Source organism: Anticarsia gemmatalis, chromosome 28, assembly GCF_050436995.1.
Source record: "Anticarsia gemmatalis isolate Benzon Research Colony breed Stoneville strain chromosome 28, ilAntGemm2 primary, whole genome shotgun sequence".
NCBI lineage: Eukaryota > Metazoa > Arthropoda > Insecta > Lepidoptera > Erebidae > Anticarsia > Anticarsia gemmatalis.
Genome location: NC_134772.1, coordinates 5,796,553 through 5,822,552, shown reverse-complemented (window position 1 = coordinate 5,822,552; position 26,000 = coordinate 5,796,553). Strand labels below are relative to the sequence as shown.

At 34.8% G+C, this 26,000-nt stretch overlaps 1 protein-coding gene across 1 annotated transcript; it reads right to left on the bottom strand.

Moving 5' to 3' along the window:
• Positions 1-270: 270 nt before the first annotated feature.
• LOC142984828 (uncharacterized) lies at positions 271-20,810 on the bottom strand. Its single transcript, XM_076132674.1, has 6 exons — positions 19,662-20,810; positions 15,373-15,478; positions 10,179-10,354; positions 8,811-8,923; positions 7,868-8,023; positions 271-7,499 (listed from the first exon to the last, which is right to left on the bottom strand). Exons 1-6 carry the CDS (start codon positions 20,681-20,683, stop codon positions 6,940-6,942), a joined length of 2,133 nt encoding a protein of 710 aa, XP_075988789.1. The 5' UTR covers positions 20,684-20,810; the 3' UTR covers positions 271-6,939.
• Positions 20,811-26,000: the final 5,190 nt, after the last annotated feature.

The window sequence follows — 26,000 nt, the reverse complement described above, 5'->3', positions numbered from 1 at the left end:
CACAGACTAAAAAGTGCGTCAAGGATAGTCTGTAGTCTGCGTTGCACCTTAAAAAATACTCCGGGATAAAGAGTATGTTGATACAGGTCATAAAAAATACCTCAACATGCTTAAAGAATATCATAAAGTAATTTTTGCCTTACCCAGGCATCGAACTTGAGACTCCAACGCTGAACATTAACCACGACGCTATGAAAACAATCACAAAATAAATTAAAACAGACAAACAGGAATTAAACGTTAATAAAATTACAAAAATATAATCCCAATTTTATTTTTAATTTAAATTAAAACAAGTAGCAGTCTAATCACTATAAAATTTAATTTTACACTATTTAAATAAATACAAAAAAAAAGAAAAACCATACATTTTACTATTTTGAAAGGTTAAAAAATATTATTTTTTGCTATGCATCGTACACATGTAAAAATCGCTATGTGTTATAAATTCAATACAGTTTTAATTTGGACGTTGACAAATTTTGTTTAATATCCCACTGCTGGGCAAGGGTCTCCTCCCGCAATGAGGGAGGGGTTAGGCCTTAAGTCCACCACTAGTAATGAAAAGTGTTTAGTATTTGTCAATTAAGTCTCCAACTCGCACTTGGTGGTGAGTTGGGTTGAGTGGTGGACTCAAGGCTTAACCCCTCCCTCATTATGGGAGGAGACCCTTGCCCAGCAGTGGGACATTAGTGGGTTAAATTAATCTGACTTATGAAGGAAGAGTTCTTATTGAATTTTGTAAAAAATAATTATTTAATAACTATTTTGTGAGAAAAATTTTATATGTAAAATCTGAAGTTAAAAAAAACATATAGCGCCTTTAACACGTGCATCGAATAAACTCGTATACATAAACTAAAATTAGTACATTATATAATCACAATATACCTTAAAAATAAATTAAAACAAAAACATACCAATTTAGTAATTCTATTTTCTAAACAAATGGGAGATTTCTAACCGTTTCAATGAAAGTGAATAACTGCATTTAAAATATAATGCATACTTAATAATCCGCCGGTATCAATAACTTACCATTAGTAAAGGATAGGCTTACTATAGTTAGACTAGATTACTGACGTTTATGTTTATGAAATTAATTTTAAATATGTTCTAATAATGATATCAAAAAATTCAACAACAAAAAAATCCATAAACTCCAGAAATAATAAACTAGTATTTAAAATAATATAGAGTACCTTCCAATGAAAGTCCCATTAAAAACGGTCCAGCCGTTTAGGAGATAATTTCGAACAAAAAGGTCAAAATTCTTCTATTATTTTTTTGAACAACTAAAGTTAACTTAACTATAGTAACCTATCCCTTACTATCGGTAGTTTATTGAAACCAACTGTTAATAACATGAACAATGGTATATTTATTTAATTAAATAAAGGAACTAACTACAACTTTCACAATACAAAATTACGACCATGACAATTTGAGTAAAATTGACCACCGTATGGATAAAAAATATTTTTGAAAATTATGTTAAGTTAATAATAAGCTGCCTCAAGAATGATGTTTTAAAAATGCAATAATATAACAACCAAATAGAGTTTTATCAGTAACTAGCTGACCCGCGCAACTTCGCTTGCGTCACGTAAGAGAGAATGAGTCATCATTTTCCCCGTTTTTGTAACATTTTTCGTTACTACTCCGCTCCTAATGGTCGTAGCGTGATGATATATAGCCTATAGCCTTCCTTGATAAATGGGCTATCTAACAGTGAAAGAATTTTTCAAATCGGACCAGTAGTTCCTGAGATTAGCACGTTCAAACAAACAAACAAACAAACAAACTCTTCAGCTTTATGATATTAGTATAGATTAACAAAAAACAATTTAAAGCAAACTATTTACAGTCAACCTGGGTAACTTTGAATCATTTGTGTAACCAACACAATTGATAAAAGTTTGCAAACCTATAACAAATCTTTATCAATTGTGTTGGTTTAATATGAAAAAATAATCGAAACTAGTTCAAATTCCCACGTTCAATGTTACCCAAATGATTCAAAGTTACCCAGGTTGACTATAAATAAAATATGCAAATAATTTTACTGATTCGCAATTTATAAACTACATTTTGTGTGGACCAAAGTCTACCAGTAGTTTACCACCAATATTTTAGTTACTGAAATGACATAATAATTCATAAAAAATATTTTTGTTTTAAAATTTATAACATTAATGGCCAGTTTTACAGGTTATGGATAAATGTTATAACCTAACTGCTAGATAAAACGTCTGGTTATTCAGTGGTACTAACTAACTCAAACTGTCAAAGCATTATATAATATTAAAACTAATAGTTATATTTCATGGAGTTATTTGTATTTCCTTCGAGTCAAATGCCTATGAGTGTCATGTAATAGAGTGTATCTGTGTATTGTACACACGTTACATAACACTGGTTTTAAAGTCAAATAACTTAGTAAAGAGTCAAGATTATCCATACTAATATTATAAATGCGAAAGTAACTCTGTCTGTCTGTTACGCCTAAACTACTGAACCGATTTGCATGAAATTTTGTATGGAGATATTTTGGTACCCGAAAAAGGACATAGGCTACTTTTTATCGCGGGAAAATGACGTATTCCCATGAAAATTCAGGTGGCGTACGAAGTCGCGGGTAAAAGCTAGTAATCAATATTTTCAATATAAAGTACGTGTATGAAACAGGTGACGTCAGCTGTATAAGTCTGCGGGTCACTGATGTTCTACATTCTGTATGTTGTATACCTCCAGCCGCGAACCTTGCGTACAACACTCTCTACTAAGTTATTTAACTATTTACCCTCGGTTTCCGAGGTACATTTAGCGGTAGTTTATTCAATTGCGTTTTTGTATGAGTTTAACGCTATTGAATAGATAAACTACCGCCAAATGTAGTCAGAAACCGGGGGTGATTCAGTGAACTTATTTATTTAAAGTGTGTTGTGTACAATACACAGGTACACTCTCTATTACATCACTCTCATAGCATTTAACTTATACACAAAGACAAATAACTAAATGAAATTTTATTAAAACATATGACCTTTATATAAGTAGTGGATATTTAACAGTAAAATTCATACATTTACTATAACTAAAGTCTGTATAAAATTGGTGTATCCGGCACTTATGTATACAGTCTAACTAATAAAACGTGGCGTAAGTTCTGATTAGTTATACAGTGATTCTCACTCATATATTATATCAGCTCAGCCTTTCTTCCAAGCTATGTTGGAGTCGGCTTCCAGTCTCACCGGATCTAACCTGTAACCTGGGATATAACACGATACCCTTCGGTAAGACTGGTTGTCAGACTTTCAGGCTTCTGACTACTGTTAACGACTGTCAAAGATTTTTGAAAATGACAGCCGGGACCCACAATTTAACATGCCTTCCGAAACACGGAGGAACTCGATATGTATAAGATGGTCACCCATCCAAAAGTCAACCTCGGTAAGCGTGGCTTAACTTAAGAGATCGATCTGTGTGGCTGTTGTTAACTAAGCCACGATACACAGTTTCAAAAAGTGACAAAACACTGTAAAACTATTAACGATTTTAAACTTTCGCGACTTGTACACATAATATTATAATGTAACGGGTCTTAAACGCGATTGAAAATTAAAGCTTAGGATACCTTATTTGTTCACCCGACGTTTCGATCGAATTACATCGACCGTGGTCACGAGCTGACTAAGGTATCCTAACCTTTCATTTTCAATCGCGTTTAAGACCAGTTACATTACAATACTGTATAACTAATCAGAGCTTATACTACGTTTATTAGTAAAACAGACAATATAGTAATTATATATCTAATTTAGTAATTTTAATTATAGTTTCTCTTATCTTATCGTGGCAGTATATTTTATTAGTTTAAGGTCTAACACCGCTACCTAAAACGGGTTTTATGAGCGTTGGTGTTCCTGCAACGACTGCCGCAGCGTTACCGTCGCGCGGACGCAACGTTAACGTCGCGTTTGTTAGCTGTCAAATAGCGTCTATAGCCAGTTGCGCTCATAGGTCGGTAAACGATCTGTGTGTTAAGCAAAACTCAACACTCGTTGGTTTCGATTGTACAGAATCAAGCTACAGGTACGCGTTAACGGGACGATTACGCTGCGCAGTCGTTGGCCGAACGCCAACGCTCGGAAAACGCAAGTCACATAGCGGCCTTCCCCCTCTCTTACTTCGAGAAGACGCTTGCTTAAATGAAACATTAAGTTTCGATTTCACAACTAATCCTTGAAACTGTCTTAGTAGATTTGTATGTAGTTTGTAGTATTTGTCGAAATACGACAATTTGTAAGAAAAATATTATGTATACTAAACAAATAATTAAATTAACAATCTTAATAATTTTAATACCCGTCTTGAATTTTAAATTTATTTTTTATTATTTTACAGAAAATAAGAATACATGAAAAAATACCAAAATAAAAAAAAACTATAAATTTGGAAAATTTCATATCGTAACCATATCCCAAACTGATATAATAGTATTAATATATACGTATGTATATCCGAGACTTCGTATTGCCAGTCTATATACTACTGGATAAGTGGCAGATAGCCTACCTGCAGGATTATATGACATCAAAATGTATGTAATCATTTGTTAAAAATATATTTGATACTAATCTAAGACTTTCAGATATTAATAATTTATATTTTCCTTTCAAATTGATTATGTTATTAAGTGGATAACTGTTAGATTGTTGCTTACCTTGTCAATATATCTGGCAAATAGCTTATCTGACACTTAAGCAAATTATGAAAATGTGTTTTTCTTTTTGAATTAGGTAGTTAACAGATTTTTTCATACATTTTCTGTCATGTAACTAGCAGATAGCGTATCCGGCACTTATCCGTAAGTCTTAAAATTGTGTCAAAATTGGTAATAACAACTTTTATTGTGTAAAATTCGGTATAAAATGTCATGTTTTAGTAAGTTTTTAATTTTTTACTAATAAGTTCATATTAGAATAGTACTACGGAATAAATAACACAAAAGGAAGGGGCATGTGGGCGTGGCGCGCGTGTCATATGAAGTATGTGCAGCTATACATTTAACGTAGCTTTGTTATAAAAATGCATGCTGTGTTTACCTGTAATTAGATATACAGTAGGCTAATTTAAGGATAAATTATATTATGTGCTCCTTTTTATGTATAACTGTTATATCTGTTGGTGAACCGAAAATAAATAAATAAATAAATATACATACCCTAGTATAGGTGCCGCCAAACAACTTGAACAATTTCGGTACATCTTAGTGAACGATTTTTAGGTCAGTTTAGGAATAATAGTGTTGCGCAAAGGCGAGGACGTTTCAGCTTCGACCACCAGACTGGTATAACAGCCAACCAAGTGTCCTCTGCACTGGGTCTACATTCTGTTTACTTTCTAATACAGAAAAATATGTTCAAGTTGTTTGGCGAAATCTATACTAACCTAAGAGATGACACTGAAAACATGCAGATAGAATTCCGACATAAAGCACAAAGTATTAGTGCAAAATACGACTCTAATGTCTATAAAATATGGTTGGTCATTTTAATTTGTAATAGTCGTTTATTCCTTTTCATATTTCAGTGTTAAATGTCATCGGCTGAGTTTGGCGACGGTCATCTATACATATAAAAATGAATTGCTGTTCGTTAGTCTCGCTAAAACTCGAGAACGGCTGGACCGATTTGGCTAATTTTGGTCTTGAATTATTTGTGGAAGTCCAGAGAAGGTGTAAAAGGTGAATAAATTTGAAAATGCGCGGTATTAAATAAAAACAAGAAAGCGTAAGCGGAGCTGCGCGGGTCAGCTAGTCTTCAATGAAATAGTATGAAATGCCCTTTTCTCTTGTGTTAGTTATGCCGTGATTTTTACCTATAACTTGCTTTCATAAGGTTTCATCACGATGTTTTCCTTCACCGTTATAACAAGTGATCATTATTTCTAACACACATCACTTGGAAAAGTCATTGTAGATTTTAAGCCCTCATTTCCGTGGGTCTTATACCACTCGGCTATCAATGTTTTTTGAGAAAAATTTATATTTAATAGTTTTTTATACATACATACATATTGACTTATTTTCCTAATTTTACAAAACGATATTTTATTATATTCAAATTTATTCCCGAAATGAGTACTATGGGCAATTTTCACATCTTATAATTAAGCGTGATTCAGGGAATAGAACCCGAGACCTCATGATCCAGAATATACATGATATCTATACTAATATAATGAAATTGTAGAATTTGTTTGTTTGAACGTGTTAGTCTCAGGAACTACAGGTGCGAATTGAAAAAATATTTTAGTGTTATATAGTCTATTTATTGAGGAAGGCTATAGGCTATATAACATCACGCTACGACCATTAGAAGCAGAGTACATAAGTTTAGTCAATATGTATGTATGTAAAAAAGTATATAAAACACGGTAGTAATTTTACTATTTTCATATAAAAATGTTTTTGAAATTGTGAATCTTGCTACACACATATTCGGTCCGGCAATATTGATCGAACAACAAAACCGACTCGACTCACTTGTTCGGCTTGTGCCGATCGGGTCAACACAGCGCCCATAGCCAGTTGCGCTCACCGGTCGGTAAACGATCTGTGGGTTAAGCAAAAGCGCGGTCATTCTATAGATGGGTGACCGCATAGTGGTATTTGAACTGGGCGTCTCCGTGCTTCGGAAGGCACGTAAAAATCCGGTCCCGGTTGTTGTCAATTAATATAACAGTCGTTAAGCCACGTCAAAGGCCTTCAGGCTTGAACAACTTTGACACTAGGTTGACCACTAACCATACGATAAGAAGATATTTGGTTTACCCGATTAATGCCGAATATGTGTGTAGCAAACAACTGTACCGAAATGACCAGTTAGTATGTTCCATTTCGAGATTTCTCGAATTGACCGGTCAATTCGGTTAATCATTAGTATTCAACTTTTTACTAGAACTTTCAGTAATTTCCAATTTTCTTTTATTCCCTTTACTAATGTTTTTCAAAAGCAAAGGTTTATTCAATCTAAAAGTTTGTACTTTAGGGCTTACCTTTTCAATTTTCACATGACCGTCCAATTTTTCGGATTGGCCAGTGACGGTTTCTGATTTCGTTGTAACAGGAGAAGTCTTAATTGGAGTTATATAAGCAACATTTTGGATAATCGGACTATTTTTTGATTTAACATTTCTTGCCGGTTTTTTAGGTTTAAATATGTTTTTAATATCAACATTACCTTCTTCGTCTTTCACTAGCATGAATGAATCGAATTTTTTCGTGCCGGCCGGTAATTTGCCGTCCCAAAAATTTCTACATGTCAAAGTATTAGCCACTATCATAGACAAGTCCCCTATATTATACTCTGTTAAGAGGTCATTGACATTGTAACCTGCGAAATTGTTTAAATTAGGGTCCGAACCGTGTTCCACTAGGATTTCTATGGTCTTTCTGAAATGGTCAACCACTTTTGACTTGTTACCGCGTTCTGTGGACAAAATAGAGAAAAATTTGTCAAAAATATTGAAATTAAAATATACTTTTGGCATAAATTATTAAAAGAATAATCTAAAATAGTGGTCAATATTTGGTTAAAGTGGCCAGTTTCATTAAAGCTGTGTAGAAGTTTAATTTAAGTAAGGCTACTTTTCGCCGATTACAATGTAAGTTACTAGTTAGTAATTATTTTAACACAAAAGATAAAAGGCTAATAGCACTTAAATCAACCCGGGAACCAAACTCGACACCCCATAATCAACACTACCACTTACACCTCAAAATCATCTTATGGCCAATTTATTACAAATTGGCCACCGTCACCTAATATTGGCCAGTCAGAAAAATATTTTTTTTTACCTGTAGAATCCATACACGCGGCACTAACAGCGAGGTACAAGGCAGTGTTGCCAGAACTTGGCATTTTCACGTTTATCGTGTCGGGAGAGCTTTCTATTAGCAGTTTCACGTTCTCGTATCTGCCCAACTTGCTGGCCAACATGAGAGGGGTGTAGCCTGGAAACAAGCATAGTATTATAGTCCGATAACTGTGTGACTTAGTTAATAACAGCAGGATCGATCTCTGAGGTTAAGCTACGCTTGCCGAGGTTGTTCTGTGGATGGGTGACCATCTTATACAAATTGAGTTCCTCCGAGTTTCGGAAGGCACGTTAAATTGTGGGTCCCGGCTGTCATTTTCAAAGATCTTTGACGATCGTTAACAGTAGTCAGAAGCTTGAAAGCCTGACAACCAGTCTCATTTAGAGTTATAACCCAGGTAACTGAGTTATGGAAGTCTGATAGACAGTCGCTCCATGTAAAACACTGGTATTAAGCTGCATCCGGTGAGACTGGAAGCCGACTCCAACATAGTTGGAAGAAAGGCTACACTGGTATATATGAATATCTTTTTTATTGATATAAAGGTATTTTTTATATCATGCTTAATTATTTTGCTCGCCTAGCTTACAAGCTTGCTGGCGTTCTGGTCACCCATCCACTGACCAACCTCGGCAAGCGTGGCGTAACAATACACCGCCATTATTAGTAAGACAATGAGTATATAGAGAAACTAGCTTTTACCCGCGACTTCGTCCACCACCCGAATTTTCCCATGAGAATGCGTCATTTTCCCGAGGTTACAAGTAGCCTATGTCCTTTCTCGGGTATCAAAATATCTCCGTACCAAATTTCATGCAAATTGGTTCAGTGGTTTAGGCGTGATTGAGTAACAGACAGACAGACAGAGTTCGCATTTATAATATTAGTATGAATGTATTTTATTAACTAAGTATTTATTTACCTTGATCGTCATATAATTTATTAATATGTGTTAGTAAAATTGTTGAAAGTTCTTGATCAGTCTTATTCGCGTACTCTGGTTTCCATAAGTCTTCGTTTTCTTCAAGAATTCTCCTGTAATCAAGGATAAATAAATAAATATTAAATATTGTTGAACAAATCACGGTGATTCCAAATTAAGCAGAGTTTGTAGTGTAACCACATAACTGATAAACATACTTATATACTTAAAAATCTACCCACGGCTTCGTCCGCCATTTTCCCTTGGGAATGCGTCATTTTCTCGGGGTAAAAAGTAGCTTATGTCCTTTCTCGGGTATCAAAATATCCCCATACCAAATTTCATGCAAATTGGTTCATTAGTTTAGGCGTGATTGAGTAACAGAGAGACAGACAGACAGAGTTACTTTCGCATTTATAGTATTAGTATGGAAGTATAGATAAGTAAATAAGTATATAAGTTTATTAGTACATAAGTATGGAGTATGGATTTATCTGTTATTTGGTTACAGTACAAGCTCTGCTTAGTATGAAATCAAATGACCGTGTGTGAGTTGTCCAATGATATTTATTTAATAAAAATACTTATATAGATGTAGTATATGGATGACTAATTAATAGGTAATTGACCTAGTCACATAGTTTTGAGATAAGCGAGGGAATCCCTTATTGTATGTTATTATCAAAACGACACGTTTGTTTTCCTTTAAGCCTAAGATTACACATTGATTTCGTAATACTTATACATTTTTTAATAGATTTCAAAACAAGGGGGAGTTTTTCAATTCGTTTTTTTTTGTTTTTTCTTGCATATATTTTTATTGAATTTAATAAAGGTATGTTGTACCCGAGTACCCAATGTTAGTCCCATGTAATAGGGGCGGGGATAACCCGAAATGGGAGGTACAAGAACAGTCCGAAATTAAGGCAGGTTCTTAAAAGGCATCGTCTGCTTGAAGTCGGTTAAACAAGAAAGGCAGACTGGGCGAGAATCTAAAAATACTATTATTGGAAAGTGCGATAGTATCCTAGCAAGTGTCTAAAATATAGACAGAACAAGTGACGATTGAAAGAAAGAAACGACACTACTGGCTAAAATATAGACAGGTAGAAAGAAAGAATAAAAGTATGACAAAGACTGAAAAATAGAATGTAACTATATGACTACCTCAAATACATAAAGCAATACGGAAATAAAAGAACATCGTCAACAAAGAAACCGGGATAAAAGAACATCGTCAACAAAGAAACCCGAATAAAAGAAAATCGGCTACAAAGAAAGACGGTCTTTATAAAAGTAAACCGGGAACAAAGATGCATATAACAAAGTACTCGAGTAGGTAGTCGTGTAGTAAGTAATGTCACCCACCTGGCGTTGCTCTGACAATGTGTGACGAGCACTTGCAGATGTTCAGAGTTCTTCTCGGCCGCGATATGGAAGCAAGTCTTGTCGTGAGCGTCGCCGTCGAGCGCGTCCGCGTTGTATTGTAGTAGTAGTGACGTCATCTGTATGTTGTCTTGGTATAGAGACATCGTGAGCGGGGTCTGGGGACAAATATGTATCTATTAGCGAATGAGTGACGTGGAATTTTCTGGCTATCTATATCAGCCTAGCCTTTCTATGTTGGAGTTGGCTGCCAGGCTCACCGGATGTATCTGAATACCAGTATTTTACATGGAGCGACTGTCTATCAGACCACCACAACACAGTTACTTAGGTATTAACACGATACCCTTCGGTAAGACTGGTTGTCAGACTTTCTAGCTTTTGACTACAGGTAACAACTGTCAAAGATCTTTGAAAAAGACAGCCGGGAACCATAATTTAACGTGCCTTCACACATCCACAGAACCACCTCGGCAAGCGTGGCTTAACCTCAGAATTCAAAATAATTATCACTTGTTCCAACGGTGAAGGAAAACATCGTGATGCAACCTTGCATGCCTGAGAGTTGTTTAGAACAGTTCTTGAAGGTCTGCAAACTCCCCAACCGGCAATTAGCCAGCGTGGTGGACTCAAGGCCTAACCCCTCCCTCATTCCGGGAAGAGACCCTTGCCCAGCAGTGGGACATTAATGAGTTTAATTTAAATAGCCTATACACAGTTATTCAATAAAGATAAATTGTTTTAGTAAACAATAGTTATCGCGGGGAACTTAACATACAAATGACTATTTAATTACATAATTACTAGTCCAATTAGCGGCATTTCTTTGACATGAGCAAGCGCCTATATACTAATCACCCTGTACTATTTACTATAAGTACATATTTAACTTATTAATTTGGTTATAATTATGACGGCTTTCCTGTATGCCAAGATAGCTGACCCGCGCAACTTTTCTGGCGTCACATAAGAGAGAATGGGTCATAATTTACCCCGTTAATGTAACATTTTTTACTATTACTCTGCTCCTATTGGTCGTAGCGTGATGATATCTAGCCTTTAGCCTTCCTCGATAGATGGGCTGTCTAACACTGAAAGAATTCAAATCGGACCAGTAGTTCTTGAGATTAGTGCGTTCAAACAAACAAACAAATAAACAAACTCTTCAGCTTTATAATATTAGTATTAGTATAGATGTATGGATGTGAATGAGTCAAGCGGCGTTCTTTGGTTTCTGCCTACCCCTATAGGAAAAAAGCGTGATATTATGTATGTAAGCATATTGTATGTACGTAATCATATCATATTGAATGCCTCCGTGGCGCAGTGGTTTAAGCCACCACGCCGCTACCATTGCGTAGGGAGGTCGTGGGTTCGATTCCCACACGAAACAAATATTTGTGCGATCCACAAATAATTGTTTGGGTCTGGTTGTACTTTGTGTCCGTTGTTTGTATGTTTGCAAAAGTGCCTGCGACACAACAGCAATTCTTAGTGCGGGAGTTGTTTTCGTAAAATCATCTGTAAACATTTTACCTTTATTAATAAACTAGCTGACCCGCGCAACTTGGGTCATAATTTTCCCCTATTGGTCGTAGCGTGATGATATATAGCCTATAGCCTTTCTCGAGAAATGCGCTATCTAACAGTGAATTTTTTTTTCAAATTGGACCAGTAGTTCCTGAGATTAGCGCGTAACAAACAAACAAACAAACTCTTCAGCTTTATAATATTAGTATAGATGATCTAATTCTATTCATAAGAAACGTTTCATTTCTGCTTTACCGTTTGGTGAATAAGGCGTAATGTTACACATTAATCATCGAGGGGGTTCCCAGAACGGCTGTAACTTTATTGATAACGTTTTCCTTCATTGAATGATTCAGGAAAACATATACAGTTCTACGTTTCTATGTAATATTATCAATAGGTAATAATTTAGTTTTGTAGTCATGATAAAAATATGAAACACTTATAGTTACGTTCATCGATCGGTAAACTATCGGTGGGTTAAGCAACCTTAGCGCAGACAGCCCATTGATGGGTGGCCATATAGTAAGGTTAAAGGTGGCGTTCGTTCGGAGGGCAAGTAAAAAGTCCCGGTTGTAGTCAATTAGATGACATCTGGCAAGCCATGTTAAATCCTTTCGGGCTTGAACAACTTTGACACTAGGTTGACCACTAAACATACGATGAATGAAAGCGATAAAGATTTTAACTGTCAGATTATTCTCTCGAAATCGAAGCTTAACCAAAAATTTTTTTTTTTTTTTTCTGAAAATTCATAATATTGCGGGTGGTATGCCCGAAGGAGGCTGAGGTGTATGAAATACACTCACGTTTCGCCATTAACAATGTTAGTCCCATGTAATAGGGGGCGAGGTTATTGCCATATACGGGGCACGTTACAAAACGTAATCGGTTCAGAAGTATTTGAGTGAAAGAGTAACACAAACATCCATACATACATACATACATACATACACATACATTCTCACAAACTTTGTTTATAAACAGCCATTGAATTATCATTAAACGTATAATTCAACACACATATGGCCGACTTATCAGTTTCATATTACAAATAACTACAATGAATATAAAACACAGATTCATTTCGGGAAATAACCGCTTTCTTTGTTGAAAAAAAGCTTTTTTTCTTATTATGACTGTCCCACTGCTGAACAAGAGTCTCCTCTTGAATGAGGGAGGGGTTAGGCCTTGAGTGGCGCTGGCCAAGTGCGGGTTGGGGACTTTGCATACCTTCAAGAACTGTTTTAAAGAACTCTCAGGTATGCAAGGTTGCATCACGATGTTTTCCTTCACGCTTATAACACGGGATAATTATTTCTTATACACACGTAACTTGGAAAAGTTAATGGTCTATTCCTTCAGCTTCGAAATGTCAATCACTTGCGTCTAAGTTACCTTGGTTAGTTAGCGTTAATGGCCAACCTAGTGTCAAAGTTTACATTTAGATCTTATAACGTGCCCTCTGAAACACGGAGGAACTCGATATGTATAAGATGGTCACCCATCCATAGAATAACCTCGGCAAGCGTAGCTTAACCTCAGAGATCGATTCGCGCGGCAGTTATTAATTACGCCACGAGATACTTTAAAAACAATTCGTCAGTTTGTCAGTAAATCTGAAAATGCTACAATACATACCTATAATATGTTTAAAACATTCTATAACTGTGTTATTAAAGTGGGGAATTCCCCCGAATAACTGCAGTATGTTTACTTTAAGAGATAATAACTAACTACATAATAATTATACATATATGAGGCGCCCATAGCCAGTTGCGCTCACGGCCAGTAAACGATCTGCGGGTTAAGCAAACTTTAGCGCGGTCATTCTATAGATGGGTGACCGCATAAATGTATTTGAACTGAGTGTCTCCGTGCTTCGGAGGGCACGTAAAAAGTCGGTCCCGGTTGTTGTCAATTACGATAACAGTCGTTAAGTCACGTCAAAGGCCTTCGGGCGACTTGAACAACTTTGACACTAGGTTGGCCACTAACCATACGATGAGAGAGAGATTATCACACTAGTATTTGTACCAGTGGCGTAACTATACCGTTCGAGGCTCGTGGCCAATTCATCGGATGGGCCCCCTCCCCCCAATATAAGAAAGCTGAACCACTTTCAACCCATGAATGTCCCACTGCTGGGCAAGGGCCCGAAAGGGCTTGAACAACTTTGACACTAAGTTGACCACTAATTATACGATAATAAGAATAACAGGAAGTACTTATATGGATACATAAATAAAGATGGTACGATAAGAAATTTTGGATCCTTTGCTATCACTTCCTATAACGGTGAAGGAAAACATTGTGATGAAACCTTGCATACCTAAAAATTGTTTAATACATGTATTGATAGCCGAGTGATAGTTGGTACCTCCCACGCAAGTGGTTGCAATTTCGAACCCGAGGCAACACACCAATGACTTTTCCAAGTGATGTGTGTATTGGAAATAATGATCACTTGTTCCAACGGTGAAGGAAAACATCGTGATGCAACCTTCCACGCTTGAGAGTTGTTTATACCAGTACTTGAAGGTATGCAAAGTCCCCAACCCGCAGTTGGCCAGCGTGGTGGACTCATGGCCTAACCCCTCCCTCGTTTGGAAGAAGATCCTTGCCCATCAGCAGTATATTCATGGATTAATAAATAATGTATTTTTACTAAGAATGCGGTTATTTCCCGAAATGAAACTAATTAACTCATATTACTGATTACATAGCTATAGTCCTATACTAATATTATAAAGCTGAAGAGTTTGTTTGTTTAGTTAAACGCGCTAATCTCAGGAACTAATGAGGCTATTTGAAACAATATTTTACTGTTGGATAGCCTATTTATTGAGGAATGCTATAGGCTATATAACATCAAGCTGCGACCAAAAGGAGCAGAGTACCAGTCAAAAATGTTACTAAAAACGGGGAAAATTATGACCCATTCTCTCTTATGTGACGCAAGCGAATTTGCACGGGTCAGCTAGTAATATGAAGTAGGACGTGAGAAGATGTATATAAACATGCTTGTTTTACAATTATTTACATAATCTATATTGTTTATCACGTATTGTTGCGAAATAAGTAAATCTTTATATATATAATTCTTCTGTAAGTGTGTACGTCACTGAACTTCTCTTAAACGACTGGACTTTTTTGTGTGTGTTCAAGGGGATCTGAGAATGGTTTAGATTCACAATTTTGTCCGCTGGACAATGTTTTTTTAATTAATTTTTAATTTATTAGACAAGGCAACGTCTGTCGGGTCCGCTAGTAGTTATATATTACTGCATATTACCATATATAATTACTTCTTCGCGTCTGTATGTCTATTTGTTTCGGATAAACTCATAATATGTTGATCAGATTTTAATAGATGATATTATTATATTTAAAAACAAAATAAATAAAGTCCCAACCCGCCCTTGGCAATGGTTAAGGTGGTCGCCACGCCACTACCATTGGGTCGGAAGGTCGTGGGTTCGATTCCCACACGGAACAATTATTTGTGCGGTCAACAAATAGTTGTCTCGGGTCTGGTTGTACTTTGTGTCCGTTGTTTGTATGTTTGTAAAAGTCCCCGCGACACAAGAAGCAATTCTTAGTGCGGGAGTAGTCTTTAAATAAAACAATAATAAAAGGAACTTACTAAGTTGTCAGCTTGTATGTCCACAGATATCTGCTTCATCTTCAAAACTATGCACTGTCTTTTCAGCAGGTCTAAATCGTTGTTCATCACTGCTACGTGGATTGGCCTGAAAAATATAATATTCATTATTATCATACTCACCGTTCGGTGAACGATCTGTGGTTAAGCTAACCCTGGCGCGGTCATTCCATAGATGGGTGACCGCATAGTGGTATTTGAGCTGGGCGTCTTCGTGCTTCAGAGGGCACGTTAAACGTCGGTCCCGGTTGTTGTCGATTAAGATAACAGTCGTTAAGCATCGTCAAAGTCCTTCGGGCGGCTTGAACAACTATGACACTAGGTTGACCACTAACCATACGATAAGAAGAAGACTACATGCATATTTTTTTCAAATTACTTTTGTGTAATTAGTTTATCATTGCTTCATATATAAGGGGATTTTTATTCAATACTTTGTAGAAGACAGTATTCTTAGAAGATATAAAATATTTATAACTTAAAGAATGAAACCTTTGTCAATTTCTTGCAAATAAACATGAGTCACTAGCTGACTCGCGCAATTTCACATACGTCGCATAAGAAAGAATGGGTCATAATTTTCTCCATTTTTTACATTTTTTACTGGTACTCTGCTCCTATTGGTCGTAGCTTGATGATATATAGCCTAAAGCCTTCCTCGATAAATCTGCTATCTAACACTGAAATATTTTTTCAAATCGGACCCGTAGTTCCTGAGATTAGCGCGTTAAAACAAACAAACTCTTCAGCTTTATAATATTAGTATAGATTAGTATAGATATATTATTATAATAATAAAACAACTTGAACACAAGTATGTGTTGCTGAACGTAGACACAGTGCAGAGGACTCTCGGTTGACTGTTCTAACAATGGCGATATCGATTGAAAAGAGTGGCCGTGAATTTCTTGCTAGCTCTTCTCATAAGGCTCTACCCTCTTTCCGAGCTAGTGGTAGACTCAGTAATTTTAACGACTATCATAAGTGTCAATATTTAACCTAAATGAATAAATGATTTGATTTTGATTCTGATCGAAGCGCAATAGTCCTCGACGTCGCGACCTACAATTCTTTCCAAGTCGACCTAAAAATAGTTAACTAACACTGAAAGAATTTTTCAAATCGGACCAGTAGTTCCTGAGATTAGTGCGTTCAAACAAACAAACTCTTCAGCTTTATAATATTAGTATAGATTCTCTCATTAGTGACGCAAGCGAAGTTGCGCGAGTCAGCTAGTGTATGTATAGGTATATCTAATCTATACGTGTATTTACATTATTTATCAAACAATACTATCTTTTATCTTGAAAACATTGACTAAATGGTTACGACGACAAGCTATTAGAAAACAGTAAGAAATAAAGTCCCCCGCAGTTCTTTATCTATACTAATCTATACTTAATATAATAAAGCTGAAGAGTTTGTTTGATTGTTTGTTTGTTTGTTTGTTTGAACGCGCTAATCTCAGGAACTACTGGTCCGATTTGGAAAATTCTTTCAGTGTTAGATAGCCCATTTATCGAGGAAGGCTATAGGCTATATAACATCACGCTACGGTCATAAGGAGCGGAGTAGCAACGAAAAATGTTACAAAAACGGGGAAAATTTTGACCCATTCTCTTAGGTGACGCAAGCGAAATTGCGCGGGTCAGCTAGTCTATACTAATATTATAAAGCTGAAGAGTTTTTTTGTTTGTTTGAACGCGCTAATCTCAGGAACTACTGGTCCGATTTGAAAAAATCTTTCACTGTTAGATGGCCCATTTATCGAGGAAGGCTATAGGCTATATATCATCACGCTACGACCATTAGGAGCGGGGTAGTAACGAATAATGTTACAAAACGGGGAAAATTATGACCCATTCTCTCTTACGTAACGCAAGCGAAGTTGCGCGGGTCAGCTAGTCTGTTTTTATAAATGAACCAATTACTGAGCTATAATATACCTACTAACTGCCATATTCATTAAAATATATGGTTCTTTCTGCGACTACGACCACAGCGCGTGCAACCTGCGCCGAAACGTTAGGCATTTTAAGGTAAAATGCGTGTTCGCGTTAATTCCCGTATTCTATTATTCATAAAAATATATGAAGTTATGAAAGGCTTATAAGATATTTTGTTTCTTTCACTCCTTAGCGAAATGAAAAAGAGAAAACATGTTGTAGTAGTTTTTTTACTTAAAAACGTTTATAGTGTGTTTGTGAATAAAAGGGATACACTTTAGAACACTATTTTAAGGTATTCAAAGTCCCCAACCCGCAATTGGCCAGCGTGGTGGACTCAAGGCCTAAACCCCTTCCTCATTACGAGAGGAGACCCTTGCCCAGCAGTGGGATATTAATGATTTTTTTTTTTATTAGCACTCGCTGTTTCCGAGATTTCGTGATAAATGAATGACTTATTCCTTTTATATAGTATAGATAAAATATTCGTGAGAAGTTATAAGCTTGACATCTAGATATTATTTAACTATCTATACTTATGTATTGCACCACTTAAATGGGATTTCAATACACAAATGGTATTTCCTGGGGTTTTTTACATTTGTAATAAATTAGTTATGATTGATGAGGCAATTCTATTAGCGTTTTTACGCGGCTTAGGGAAGGTTCATATCTGACGGAACATATGTCGCATATTATCGGTCGTGCAACGCCAGAACAGACTAAGAAAAACACTCGACCATTCAGACTCAACCGATGATGCGTCGTTGATAATCCCATACTATTTAGGCTACGCCCATCTTCCGTCAGATGTGAACCGTCCCTTACTAGAGTAGTATATTTAAAAAAAAATGTCCATCATAACTTTTAAACTCTCGCGTTACATGTTAAATGTATAATAGAATACGGGAATAAACGCGAACACGCATTTTACCTTAAAATGCCTAACGTTTCGGCGCAGGTTGCACTCGCCGTGGTCGCAGGCTGACTCTGCATTTAGGCATTAGGCATTTTAAGGTAAAATGCGTGTTCGCGTTAATTCCCGTATTCTATTATACATTAAATTTGTCCATGTTGTATGAATGGGATGTATCTATAACCCTATTTGTCTATATCCATACTTAAAACAGACATACACACATAAAATCACGCCATTTTAAGACTTAGCAGAGACTAAAGAACTAGAGATCTATTAAGAAAAAAAAGCGTTTTGTATATGGATACCTATATATAATGTTTTCTAGCCTAAACTACAAAACAAATTTCGATTAAATTTAAGCCATATTCTTTAGTTTTTTAAACATCCATTTTAAATAAAATACAATGCATTTGAAATAAAAAGCTTGCAAAGAAGCCATTTTTCATAAATTTCGGAATCATTCAGAAATAATTTTGATACATGTTATATACCAACTTATATACAAACAAGAATATAGCTAACAGTCAGAACATAAAAATCTTATAAATTATTTAATTTTCAAAAGTGCCCGCTGTCAAAAATCTTATCTGACCTTGTTTAACCTTGAAAAATTTGATAAGCAGTTGATAAAAATATAATCTAAGATATTATAACACCTGTTATTCCCAGAGTGATTAAGAGGTACTCCCAATTATGTTAAATCCCTCAACGGTATAAGTATTTATCTGCCAGGTTCAAAACCTTTTTTCTTTTTGCGGGGGGTAAAATCACTTAAGATACCTACTCTATTTTTAACTGACTTCAAAAAAAAGGAGGAGGTTTGGGAATTGCTCAATAATTAATAATAACTAAATAATTAATAATAACTAATTAAATAATTACTAGGTTATTAGTATGGCAATTTAAATAAGGGAATGAATGTAAAATAATATTACTCATGAAATAGTATTAATTTTGGGACATAACACTATTTATAATTAATCACTATGTTTAATAGGTATTAAGTAATATGAAAATGAATATATATTTTTATAAATATATAGAATTTTCTAAGCAAAAAAAACTTATACCTAATTACCCTCTTGCTTGATAACATGAATTTCTTTTATTAATTAAAAATACATTTAAAAGCAAATAAGGAAACCTACATGTTCCATGATAATTAATTTTAAGTTCAGTTGAAAAAAATACCTACCTTCATAAAAATTATGATTACTTACAACCAACAAAATATTAAGTAGGTAGGTAACTGGTTTTTTTAAACATGCGACTGTCCCACTGCTGGGCAAGGGTCTTCTCCTAATAAGGAAGGGGGCCTTGAGTCCTCCACCTTGGCAAAGAGCCAAATATTTATAACTAGACCCGAAAGTTCTACAACAAAGAAGAAAAAAATTAAAAATACTTACAGATGGCCACTTTCATCTCGCTTCAAGCAATTATGCCAATCATTCAGTCCTTGTTGTAGAATCATTTTAACTCTCTGATCTTCAGGAACACTGCCCAACACTTGTTTTAACGATGCTGGTTTATCGTTACCATAACTTTCCTTCCCTGCATCCAAGTTCGTTAACTTATATTCATTACTTTTGTTCTCAATCGGCACAGTAGCTATTAAACTCATTGGATCTTTCAAAATCTCTGGTAATGTAGAACAGGAGAAGTTTGAAAATTTCCCGATACTATTATCCGAATCGTCATCAAACACTGAACCGAGTACAGGCAAATCTGGCTCTTCCTTACGAGATTCTTCAGGCGATATCGGACTTTTCGGTTCTGTAGACTTAAGTAGAGTTTCGAAATTATTCGGAGCAATTACCAAACGCTTAGGTTTCTTACTATCCGGGATTTCTCGAATTACATATGGCGCCAACTGACTTCGTTTCACTCTTTTTCGCATTTGAACTTTTTTTTTTAATAACGCGACGAAAGACTCGTCCGTCTGACACACAACATGGGCAAAGGAAACACTCCTTCCAGCCTTATCCACATCAGCCTGGCAAGTAGTCTGTTTCGTTAATTTAGGAACTGTCAAAGTAGAATAAATTCCACGCACTTTTATGTCTTGATTAATCACGGAACACAGCGTACTGAATAAAATGTCGTAATTATTCTGTCCTATTAATTTAGTTATTTCGTCCGAGGTCTTCTCGTATGTACTGCCGGAGTGAGAAGTACATCGCGCGATAGTTCTACACGAGTTAGTGGTCTTATTCAGCCTATTCACTATAGTCAATTCACGTACATCCCCGGGCAAAAAATCCCCTTTTTTCGACTCATATATCACTTCTTCGTGCGTCGTCACCGATTGAAGAACTTTAACATTACCTTTGAAAGATAAAATATCTTTTTTCAATATAATTTTCTTGTTTAATAGCAAAGGTATTTTGTTTAGGTTTTTTAACGTTATCGGTTTTATGTCGTTGGACATTTTTATCGTATTTTATACACTTTAACACAGAACACGGCACTTATGTGTAGATATCGCGGGGCTAACAACACTTGAATACGTACATAGTACAGTAAATATTTAATTCAGTCGCTAAGAATCAGGGTAACCCCCTGAATGTACAGCGAGGAAATAATGTCGTAACATTTTACGTATTTATGGTATGAGATTTTTAGGTTATACGATTAGAGACGCGTCGTCTCGGGCTCGTGTCGTCTGTCAATATCAACATTTATTTATTGCATTTCTATAAACCATCATATTCGTGGTGGTTTCGCATACATGGTGGCTTATCGCTTTACAGACAAATGATGAATAAACTGGATAGATTTTTATTGATGTGTTATTAGCGGAATTTTGCGTAAAACTTGGATCGCCTTTTAATTAAATAAATCAGTTTTACCGTTATGCAATCTCGTAATAATAAGAATATTAGAAATACTTATCAAACATAATATATTACATGGATTAATTCGCATTTAACCGTAAAATGACACTAAAAACCCAAACAAGATAATGTTTCAACAAAGTTTTTCAAATGTTTACTGAAGAACAGCTCGTCCCCATGGCGTACATAGTTATTGAAACTTTTAAATTCGTAATGTTATTTGTTGTCACGTTATCGTTTTGTTATATGCCGAGTATTATTAAAATTACATTCTACGCATTAGCATAAATCGTGGGGTGTAAATGTCTTTCTATGACTTCACATGAGGCATTCCCCTCAAATAAATGACTATACCAACCTATGTACAAAACGTTCCTTTCCACAGTAACCTTGACCTGTATTGTGGAAAACAATATTTATTTTATTTTTAAAATTCGTACGATAACATTTTGATACACAATCTAAGCTGTAATTTAAGATTATGTGATTACTGGTTTTTATATAATTATAAATTTATTTTAAAATGTCTTGTGAACTTTTACTTCAGAAGTTACGTGAAAAGGAACAAGTTGTTATCAAAGTATTTTCAGGATGCGTTCGGAATACTAAATACGAAACATTTTAGTCACATTTTAAAAAATGCGTTTTTTTTTCTTTGATGACAAAAATTATTTCCAGCCGTTCTGAGAGATTTCTTGGTTTGATTTATTGTGTGCAACATTCAAATCGCATTTATTTTGGTTTTTAGATTTTTCCAATTAATACTTAAAAAACGGTAATAAAAAACTAGAATTGATGAGAAACTCTGTAGGTACAATACTTACAAATTAACTCTAGTCTGATTATTTCTTTAAAAATAATAACCATAACCAAAAAACAGCACTTTCATTACAATGCCCCTTTACTTCCGTTCTTAACATTTTTATCTCTTATTAGACGAAATTTAATTTAATTTATTCACATAATAAAACAGTATTCGACTAATGTTTATAAAATTTCCATAGTTTTTGACCTGTCATATGCCTTGGATGTCAACAAACTTAACCTAAAAGAATGTGTCTTCATGTAAAGTTTGTTTTTAATATTTTCAGGTGAAATAAGAATGAAAAGTACCCAAAACTTTGTATAAATGTTCTTAAATAAGGAAAACTTACTCCAACAAGCATAACAAACGCTGAATATTCGTTTTAAATCCATCTTTTTCCAACTTAATATGGTCAAGTTTTCCGTAACCATATTATTTAATTTTGTTAATGAATATAGTCATCAACTAACAACTTACGCAGTTATTAACGAAATTCATTTCTAATTAACCCAAATCCATGGTTTTATTGACTTAGATATCATAATAATTAAGAAAAACATCGTTAATACGTAACTAGAATAACTCTATCCCCCGATTTTTTTTATTTACGCAGTATACACAGACAACATGACTGCGTGAGCCTTTCTAGTAGAACTAATCGTCATATCCACAATAACAAATAATTACATTGTCTTTATTTAGAATGACTAAATATTGAACTCAAAAATTACATTTCAATAATAAAAAATCTTAATTTTGTTATTATTCTATCACATACAACATGATTTTGATTACTATAGAAAGTATACAACTCATTTCAATATACTACTTATAAAATAAATAATAAGTCGATAAAGACCACATACTGTAATAGATTTTAGTATCCGAATGCCCGTTCCCAACGTCAAACTAAAAATAAAAATCTTTGTGGGAAAGACCTGACCATAGAGTTACAAGATTATAGAAGCAGATCAATATCTGTAAAGAGGTTTTAATATAGATAATTAATATTTTGGGTAAATTTGTATTTAGTCAAAATAAAATGATACATACTTACTTCTATATGATCATGCTAATATTTCTTTCATTTTCAAACGCCTACTTTATATAATTTCTGCTTCACCTTAAAATAGACTGGTAGAAAATGCCTTTGGCATTAATTCTGTCTGTATACAATTTTGTATACAGTTAAGAAAAAGTAAACAAAATATAAGTTAGTAATATTTTATTCTATTTATTATTTGTATAAATAGATAAAAAAGTAGTTGTTGTTTTATTACTTTGAAAAATGGTTTAAATAATATAAATTGTAAATATTTTTGTAGTAAAATTACACAGATAGTTTTTTTTTGGTTTGATGTAAAGGAATTGGTAGTTTAGTATTTATTGGCAAGACTCTTGTGGGAATTACATTTAAATCAAAAGTAGGTCATAGAACTCACTCAACTCATTGCTTCATCAATTTTGAGTTTATATTATATTGAAACTATTAGATAACATTGTTTTAAGATTTCATACTGAAAATAATATAATGTATTTAGGTACTTAACTATTTTTTGTGTTAAATAGATCAATGGATAATTTTTATATTTGTGTTTCAGATGTTGGTATTTGTAAATAAATGTGATTGTTTTATGGTTACCCTCTTTATTAAGAATGTTTTGTAAGTTATATAAATGTAATAAAATAGTAAATGATGTGTTTATTTACTCAACTTACTTTTGTGGGTCATTATTGGTTGGTTTGTTTTAGTTAAAATTTATATTCATAATGATGTTATGTTATCTATTATCTAAATCAAAATCTCTGCCTACCCCTATGGGAAAAAGACGTGATTTTATGTGTTTAGCTTTCAAGGAGGGGTAGGCAGAGACCAGAAAACTTCAATTGTCTTATTCACATCCATACATGTTGTCATACAGCACCGCCGGTTACTAGGACCCATATCTCGTGACGGTTATGCCTCTGTGCCTAGGCTGTAGTGTATACGACTGCCTATCCCAAGATCCTGGGTTCGATACCCAGATCAGTAAGTATTCTGGGGGTTCCTTACTTATACTAGGTACGATAACTCGAGTTTGTTAAACTATACCTACGTTATGATTATTTTGTATGTACATAAGTATGCTATACTATTATACTAACATGTAAATGGTTTCGTATTATAATCACGGAAAATACCTATCTCTTTGCCATATTGCATCCGTGTTAATTCAGCCGTTTCAAAGAACAACAATTAAGAAAAAAAATTTAAGATATGTATAACATAACTAGCTTCTGCACGAAATTTTGTCCAGTTCAAAAGATTTCCCGGGATGATAAGTATCGCACGTGTTAATCCATATAATAAACTATCTGTGTACCGAATATCATCAAAATCCAATCAGTAGTTTTAGCATGATCGAGTAACAAACATCTATCCAAATATGTTAATTTTCGCATTTATAATAAGTATTAGTAAGATGAAAGACTTATTATAGGCTAGCTTTTCGCCCGCGGCTTCGCTCACGTGGAATATTCCCCCCTTCCAAATATCCTCTCTCATTACTCCTCTACACTTCCTAAGGAATCTTTATACCAAATTTCCAGTTTCTACGCTCAATAGTTTCACTTTGTCCATTAGTCAGTCAGTTTTACACAGTAACGGATGAGTTCTAAATAATCTATACTAATATTATAAAGCTGAAGAGTTTGTTTGTTTGTTTGTTTGTTTGAACGCGCTAATCTCAGGAACTAAGTACTGGTCCGATTGGAAAAATTATTTCAGTGTTAGATAGCCCATTTATCGAGGAAGGTTATAGGCTATATATCATCACGCTACTACCAATAGGAGCAGAGTACCAGGGAAAAATGTTACAAAAACAGGGAAAATTTTGGCCCATTCTCTCTTATCTGACGCAAGCGAAGTTGCGCGGGTCAGCTAGTAATATATACTGATAAACCTGCCAAATTTTAATATGAACACCCTGTCTAATCAACTACGTAAGCACTTCTACATCAATTTGTCTATGAACTGTGATTCCCTCCCAGTTATTTTAGGTGATAGACAAGGATAGCATATCGAATCTCTGCGAGAGTGAACAAGACAGATGATCAGGTGAGAAACTGCGTAGTAGTATTATCTTATTGATTTATAATATGATTCTAATCTAATTATAAGATATAATTTTGACCTTGGTACCTTAAGGGCAAATTAATAATATGTACAGGTGTCGCAAACAACTACTCTTGCCGAGGTTGGTCAGTGGATGGGTAACTAAATTATACATACCGAGTTCCTCCGTGTTTCGGAAAGCACGTTAACTTATGGGTTCCGGCTAACATTTCCAAAGATCTTTGACAGTCGTTAACAGTAGTCAGAAGCTTGAAAGTCTGAAAGCAATCTTAGGTGTATCGTGTTATAACCTAGGTAACTGTGTTGTGGAGGTCAGATAGACAGTCGCTCCATGTAAAATACTGGTATTCAGCTGCATCCGGTGATACTGGAAGCTGAATCCAAAATAGTTGGAAGAAAGGTTGATGAAGATGGATATTAAAGTTAAGGTTAACGAAAAACACAAAAATTATATTAATAATACTTTTATTAATACAAACGTAATTTTCAGTTTCATTTCGAAGCATCGAGATCAAAATGTTTACAAAATTAACAGTCTTAATTAAATACTGAAAAGTAATACTATATTTATATAATCAGTCGACCATGACGCTTTTTATATGTTCATTTATCGTATGGTTAGTGGTCAACGTAGTGTCAAAGTTGTTCAAGACTGAAGGCCTTTGACGTGGCTAAACGACTGTTATCTTAATTGACAACAACCGTGACTTGAAGCAGGGAAACGTTCAGCTCAAATACTATGGTTACCGATCCATAGAATGTTCGCGGTAAGATTGCTTAACCCACGTAAAAAATTACTATAGTACGTAATTGACAACAACCGTGACTTGAGACGCTCAGCTCAAATACTACTATGGTTACCCATCTTTTGAATTTCCGCGGTAAGGTTGCTTTACTCATATAAGAATCTGTTATAGTACGCCATTTAAATTGTATGTCTAAATATAGCAACAAGCCAAACCAACAAGTTAATTGATTTTTTTTATAAAAG

What these genes read in the sequence shown, in the direction of transcription:
- LOC142984828 (XM_076132674.1), bottom strand. Translation starts at nt 20,683, where the DNA reads ATGTCCAACGACATAAAACCGATAACGTTAAAAAACCTAAACAAAATA. An exon ending in TAAATTATATGACGATCAAG is followed by an intron (nt 8,024 to 8,810) that starts GTAAATAAATAC and finishes GCTTGTTTCCAG; the next exon opens with GCTACACCCCTCTCATGTTG. An exon ending in CGCGTGTATGGATTCTACAG is followed by an intron (nt 7,500 to 7,867) that starts GTAAAAAAAAAT and finishes TTTTGTCCACAG; the next exon opens with AACGCGGTAACAAGTCAAAA.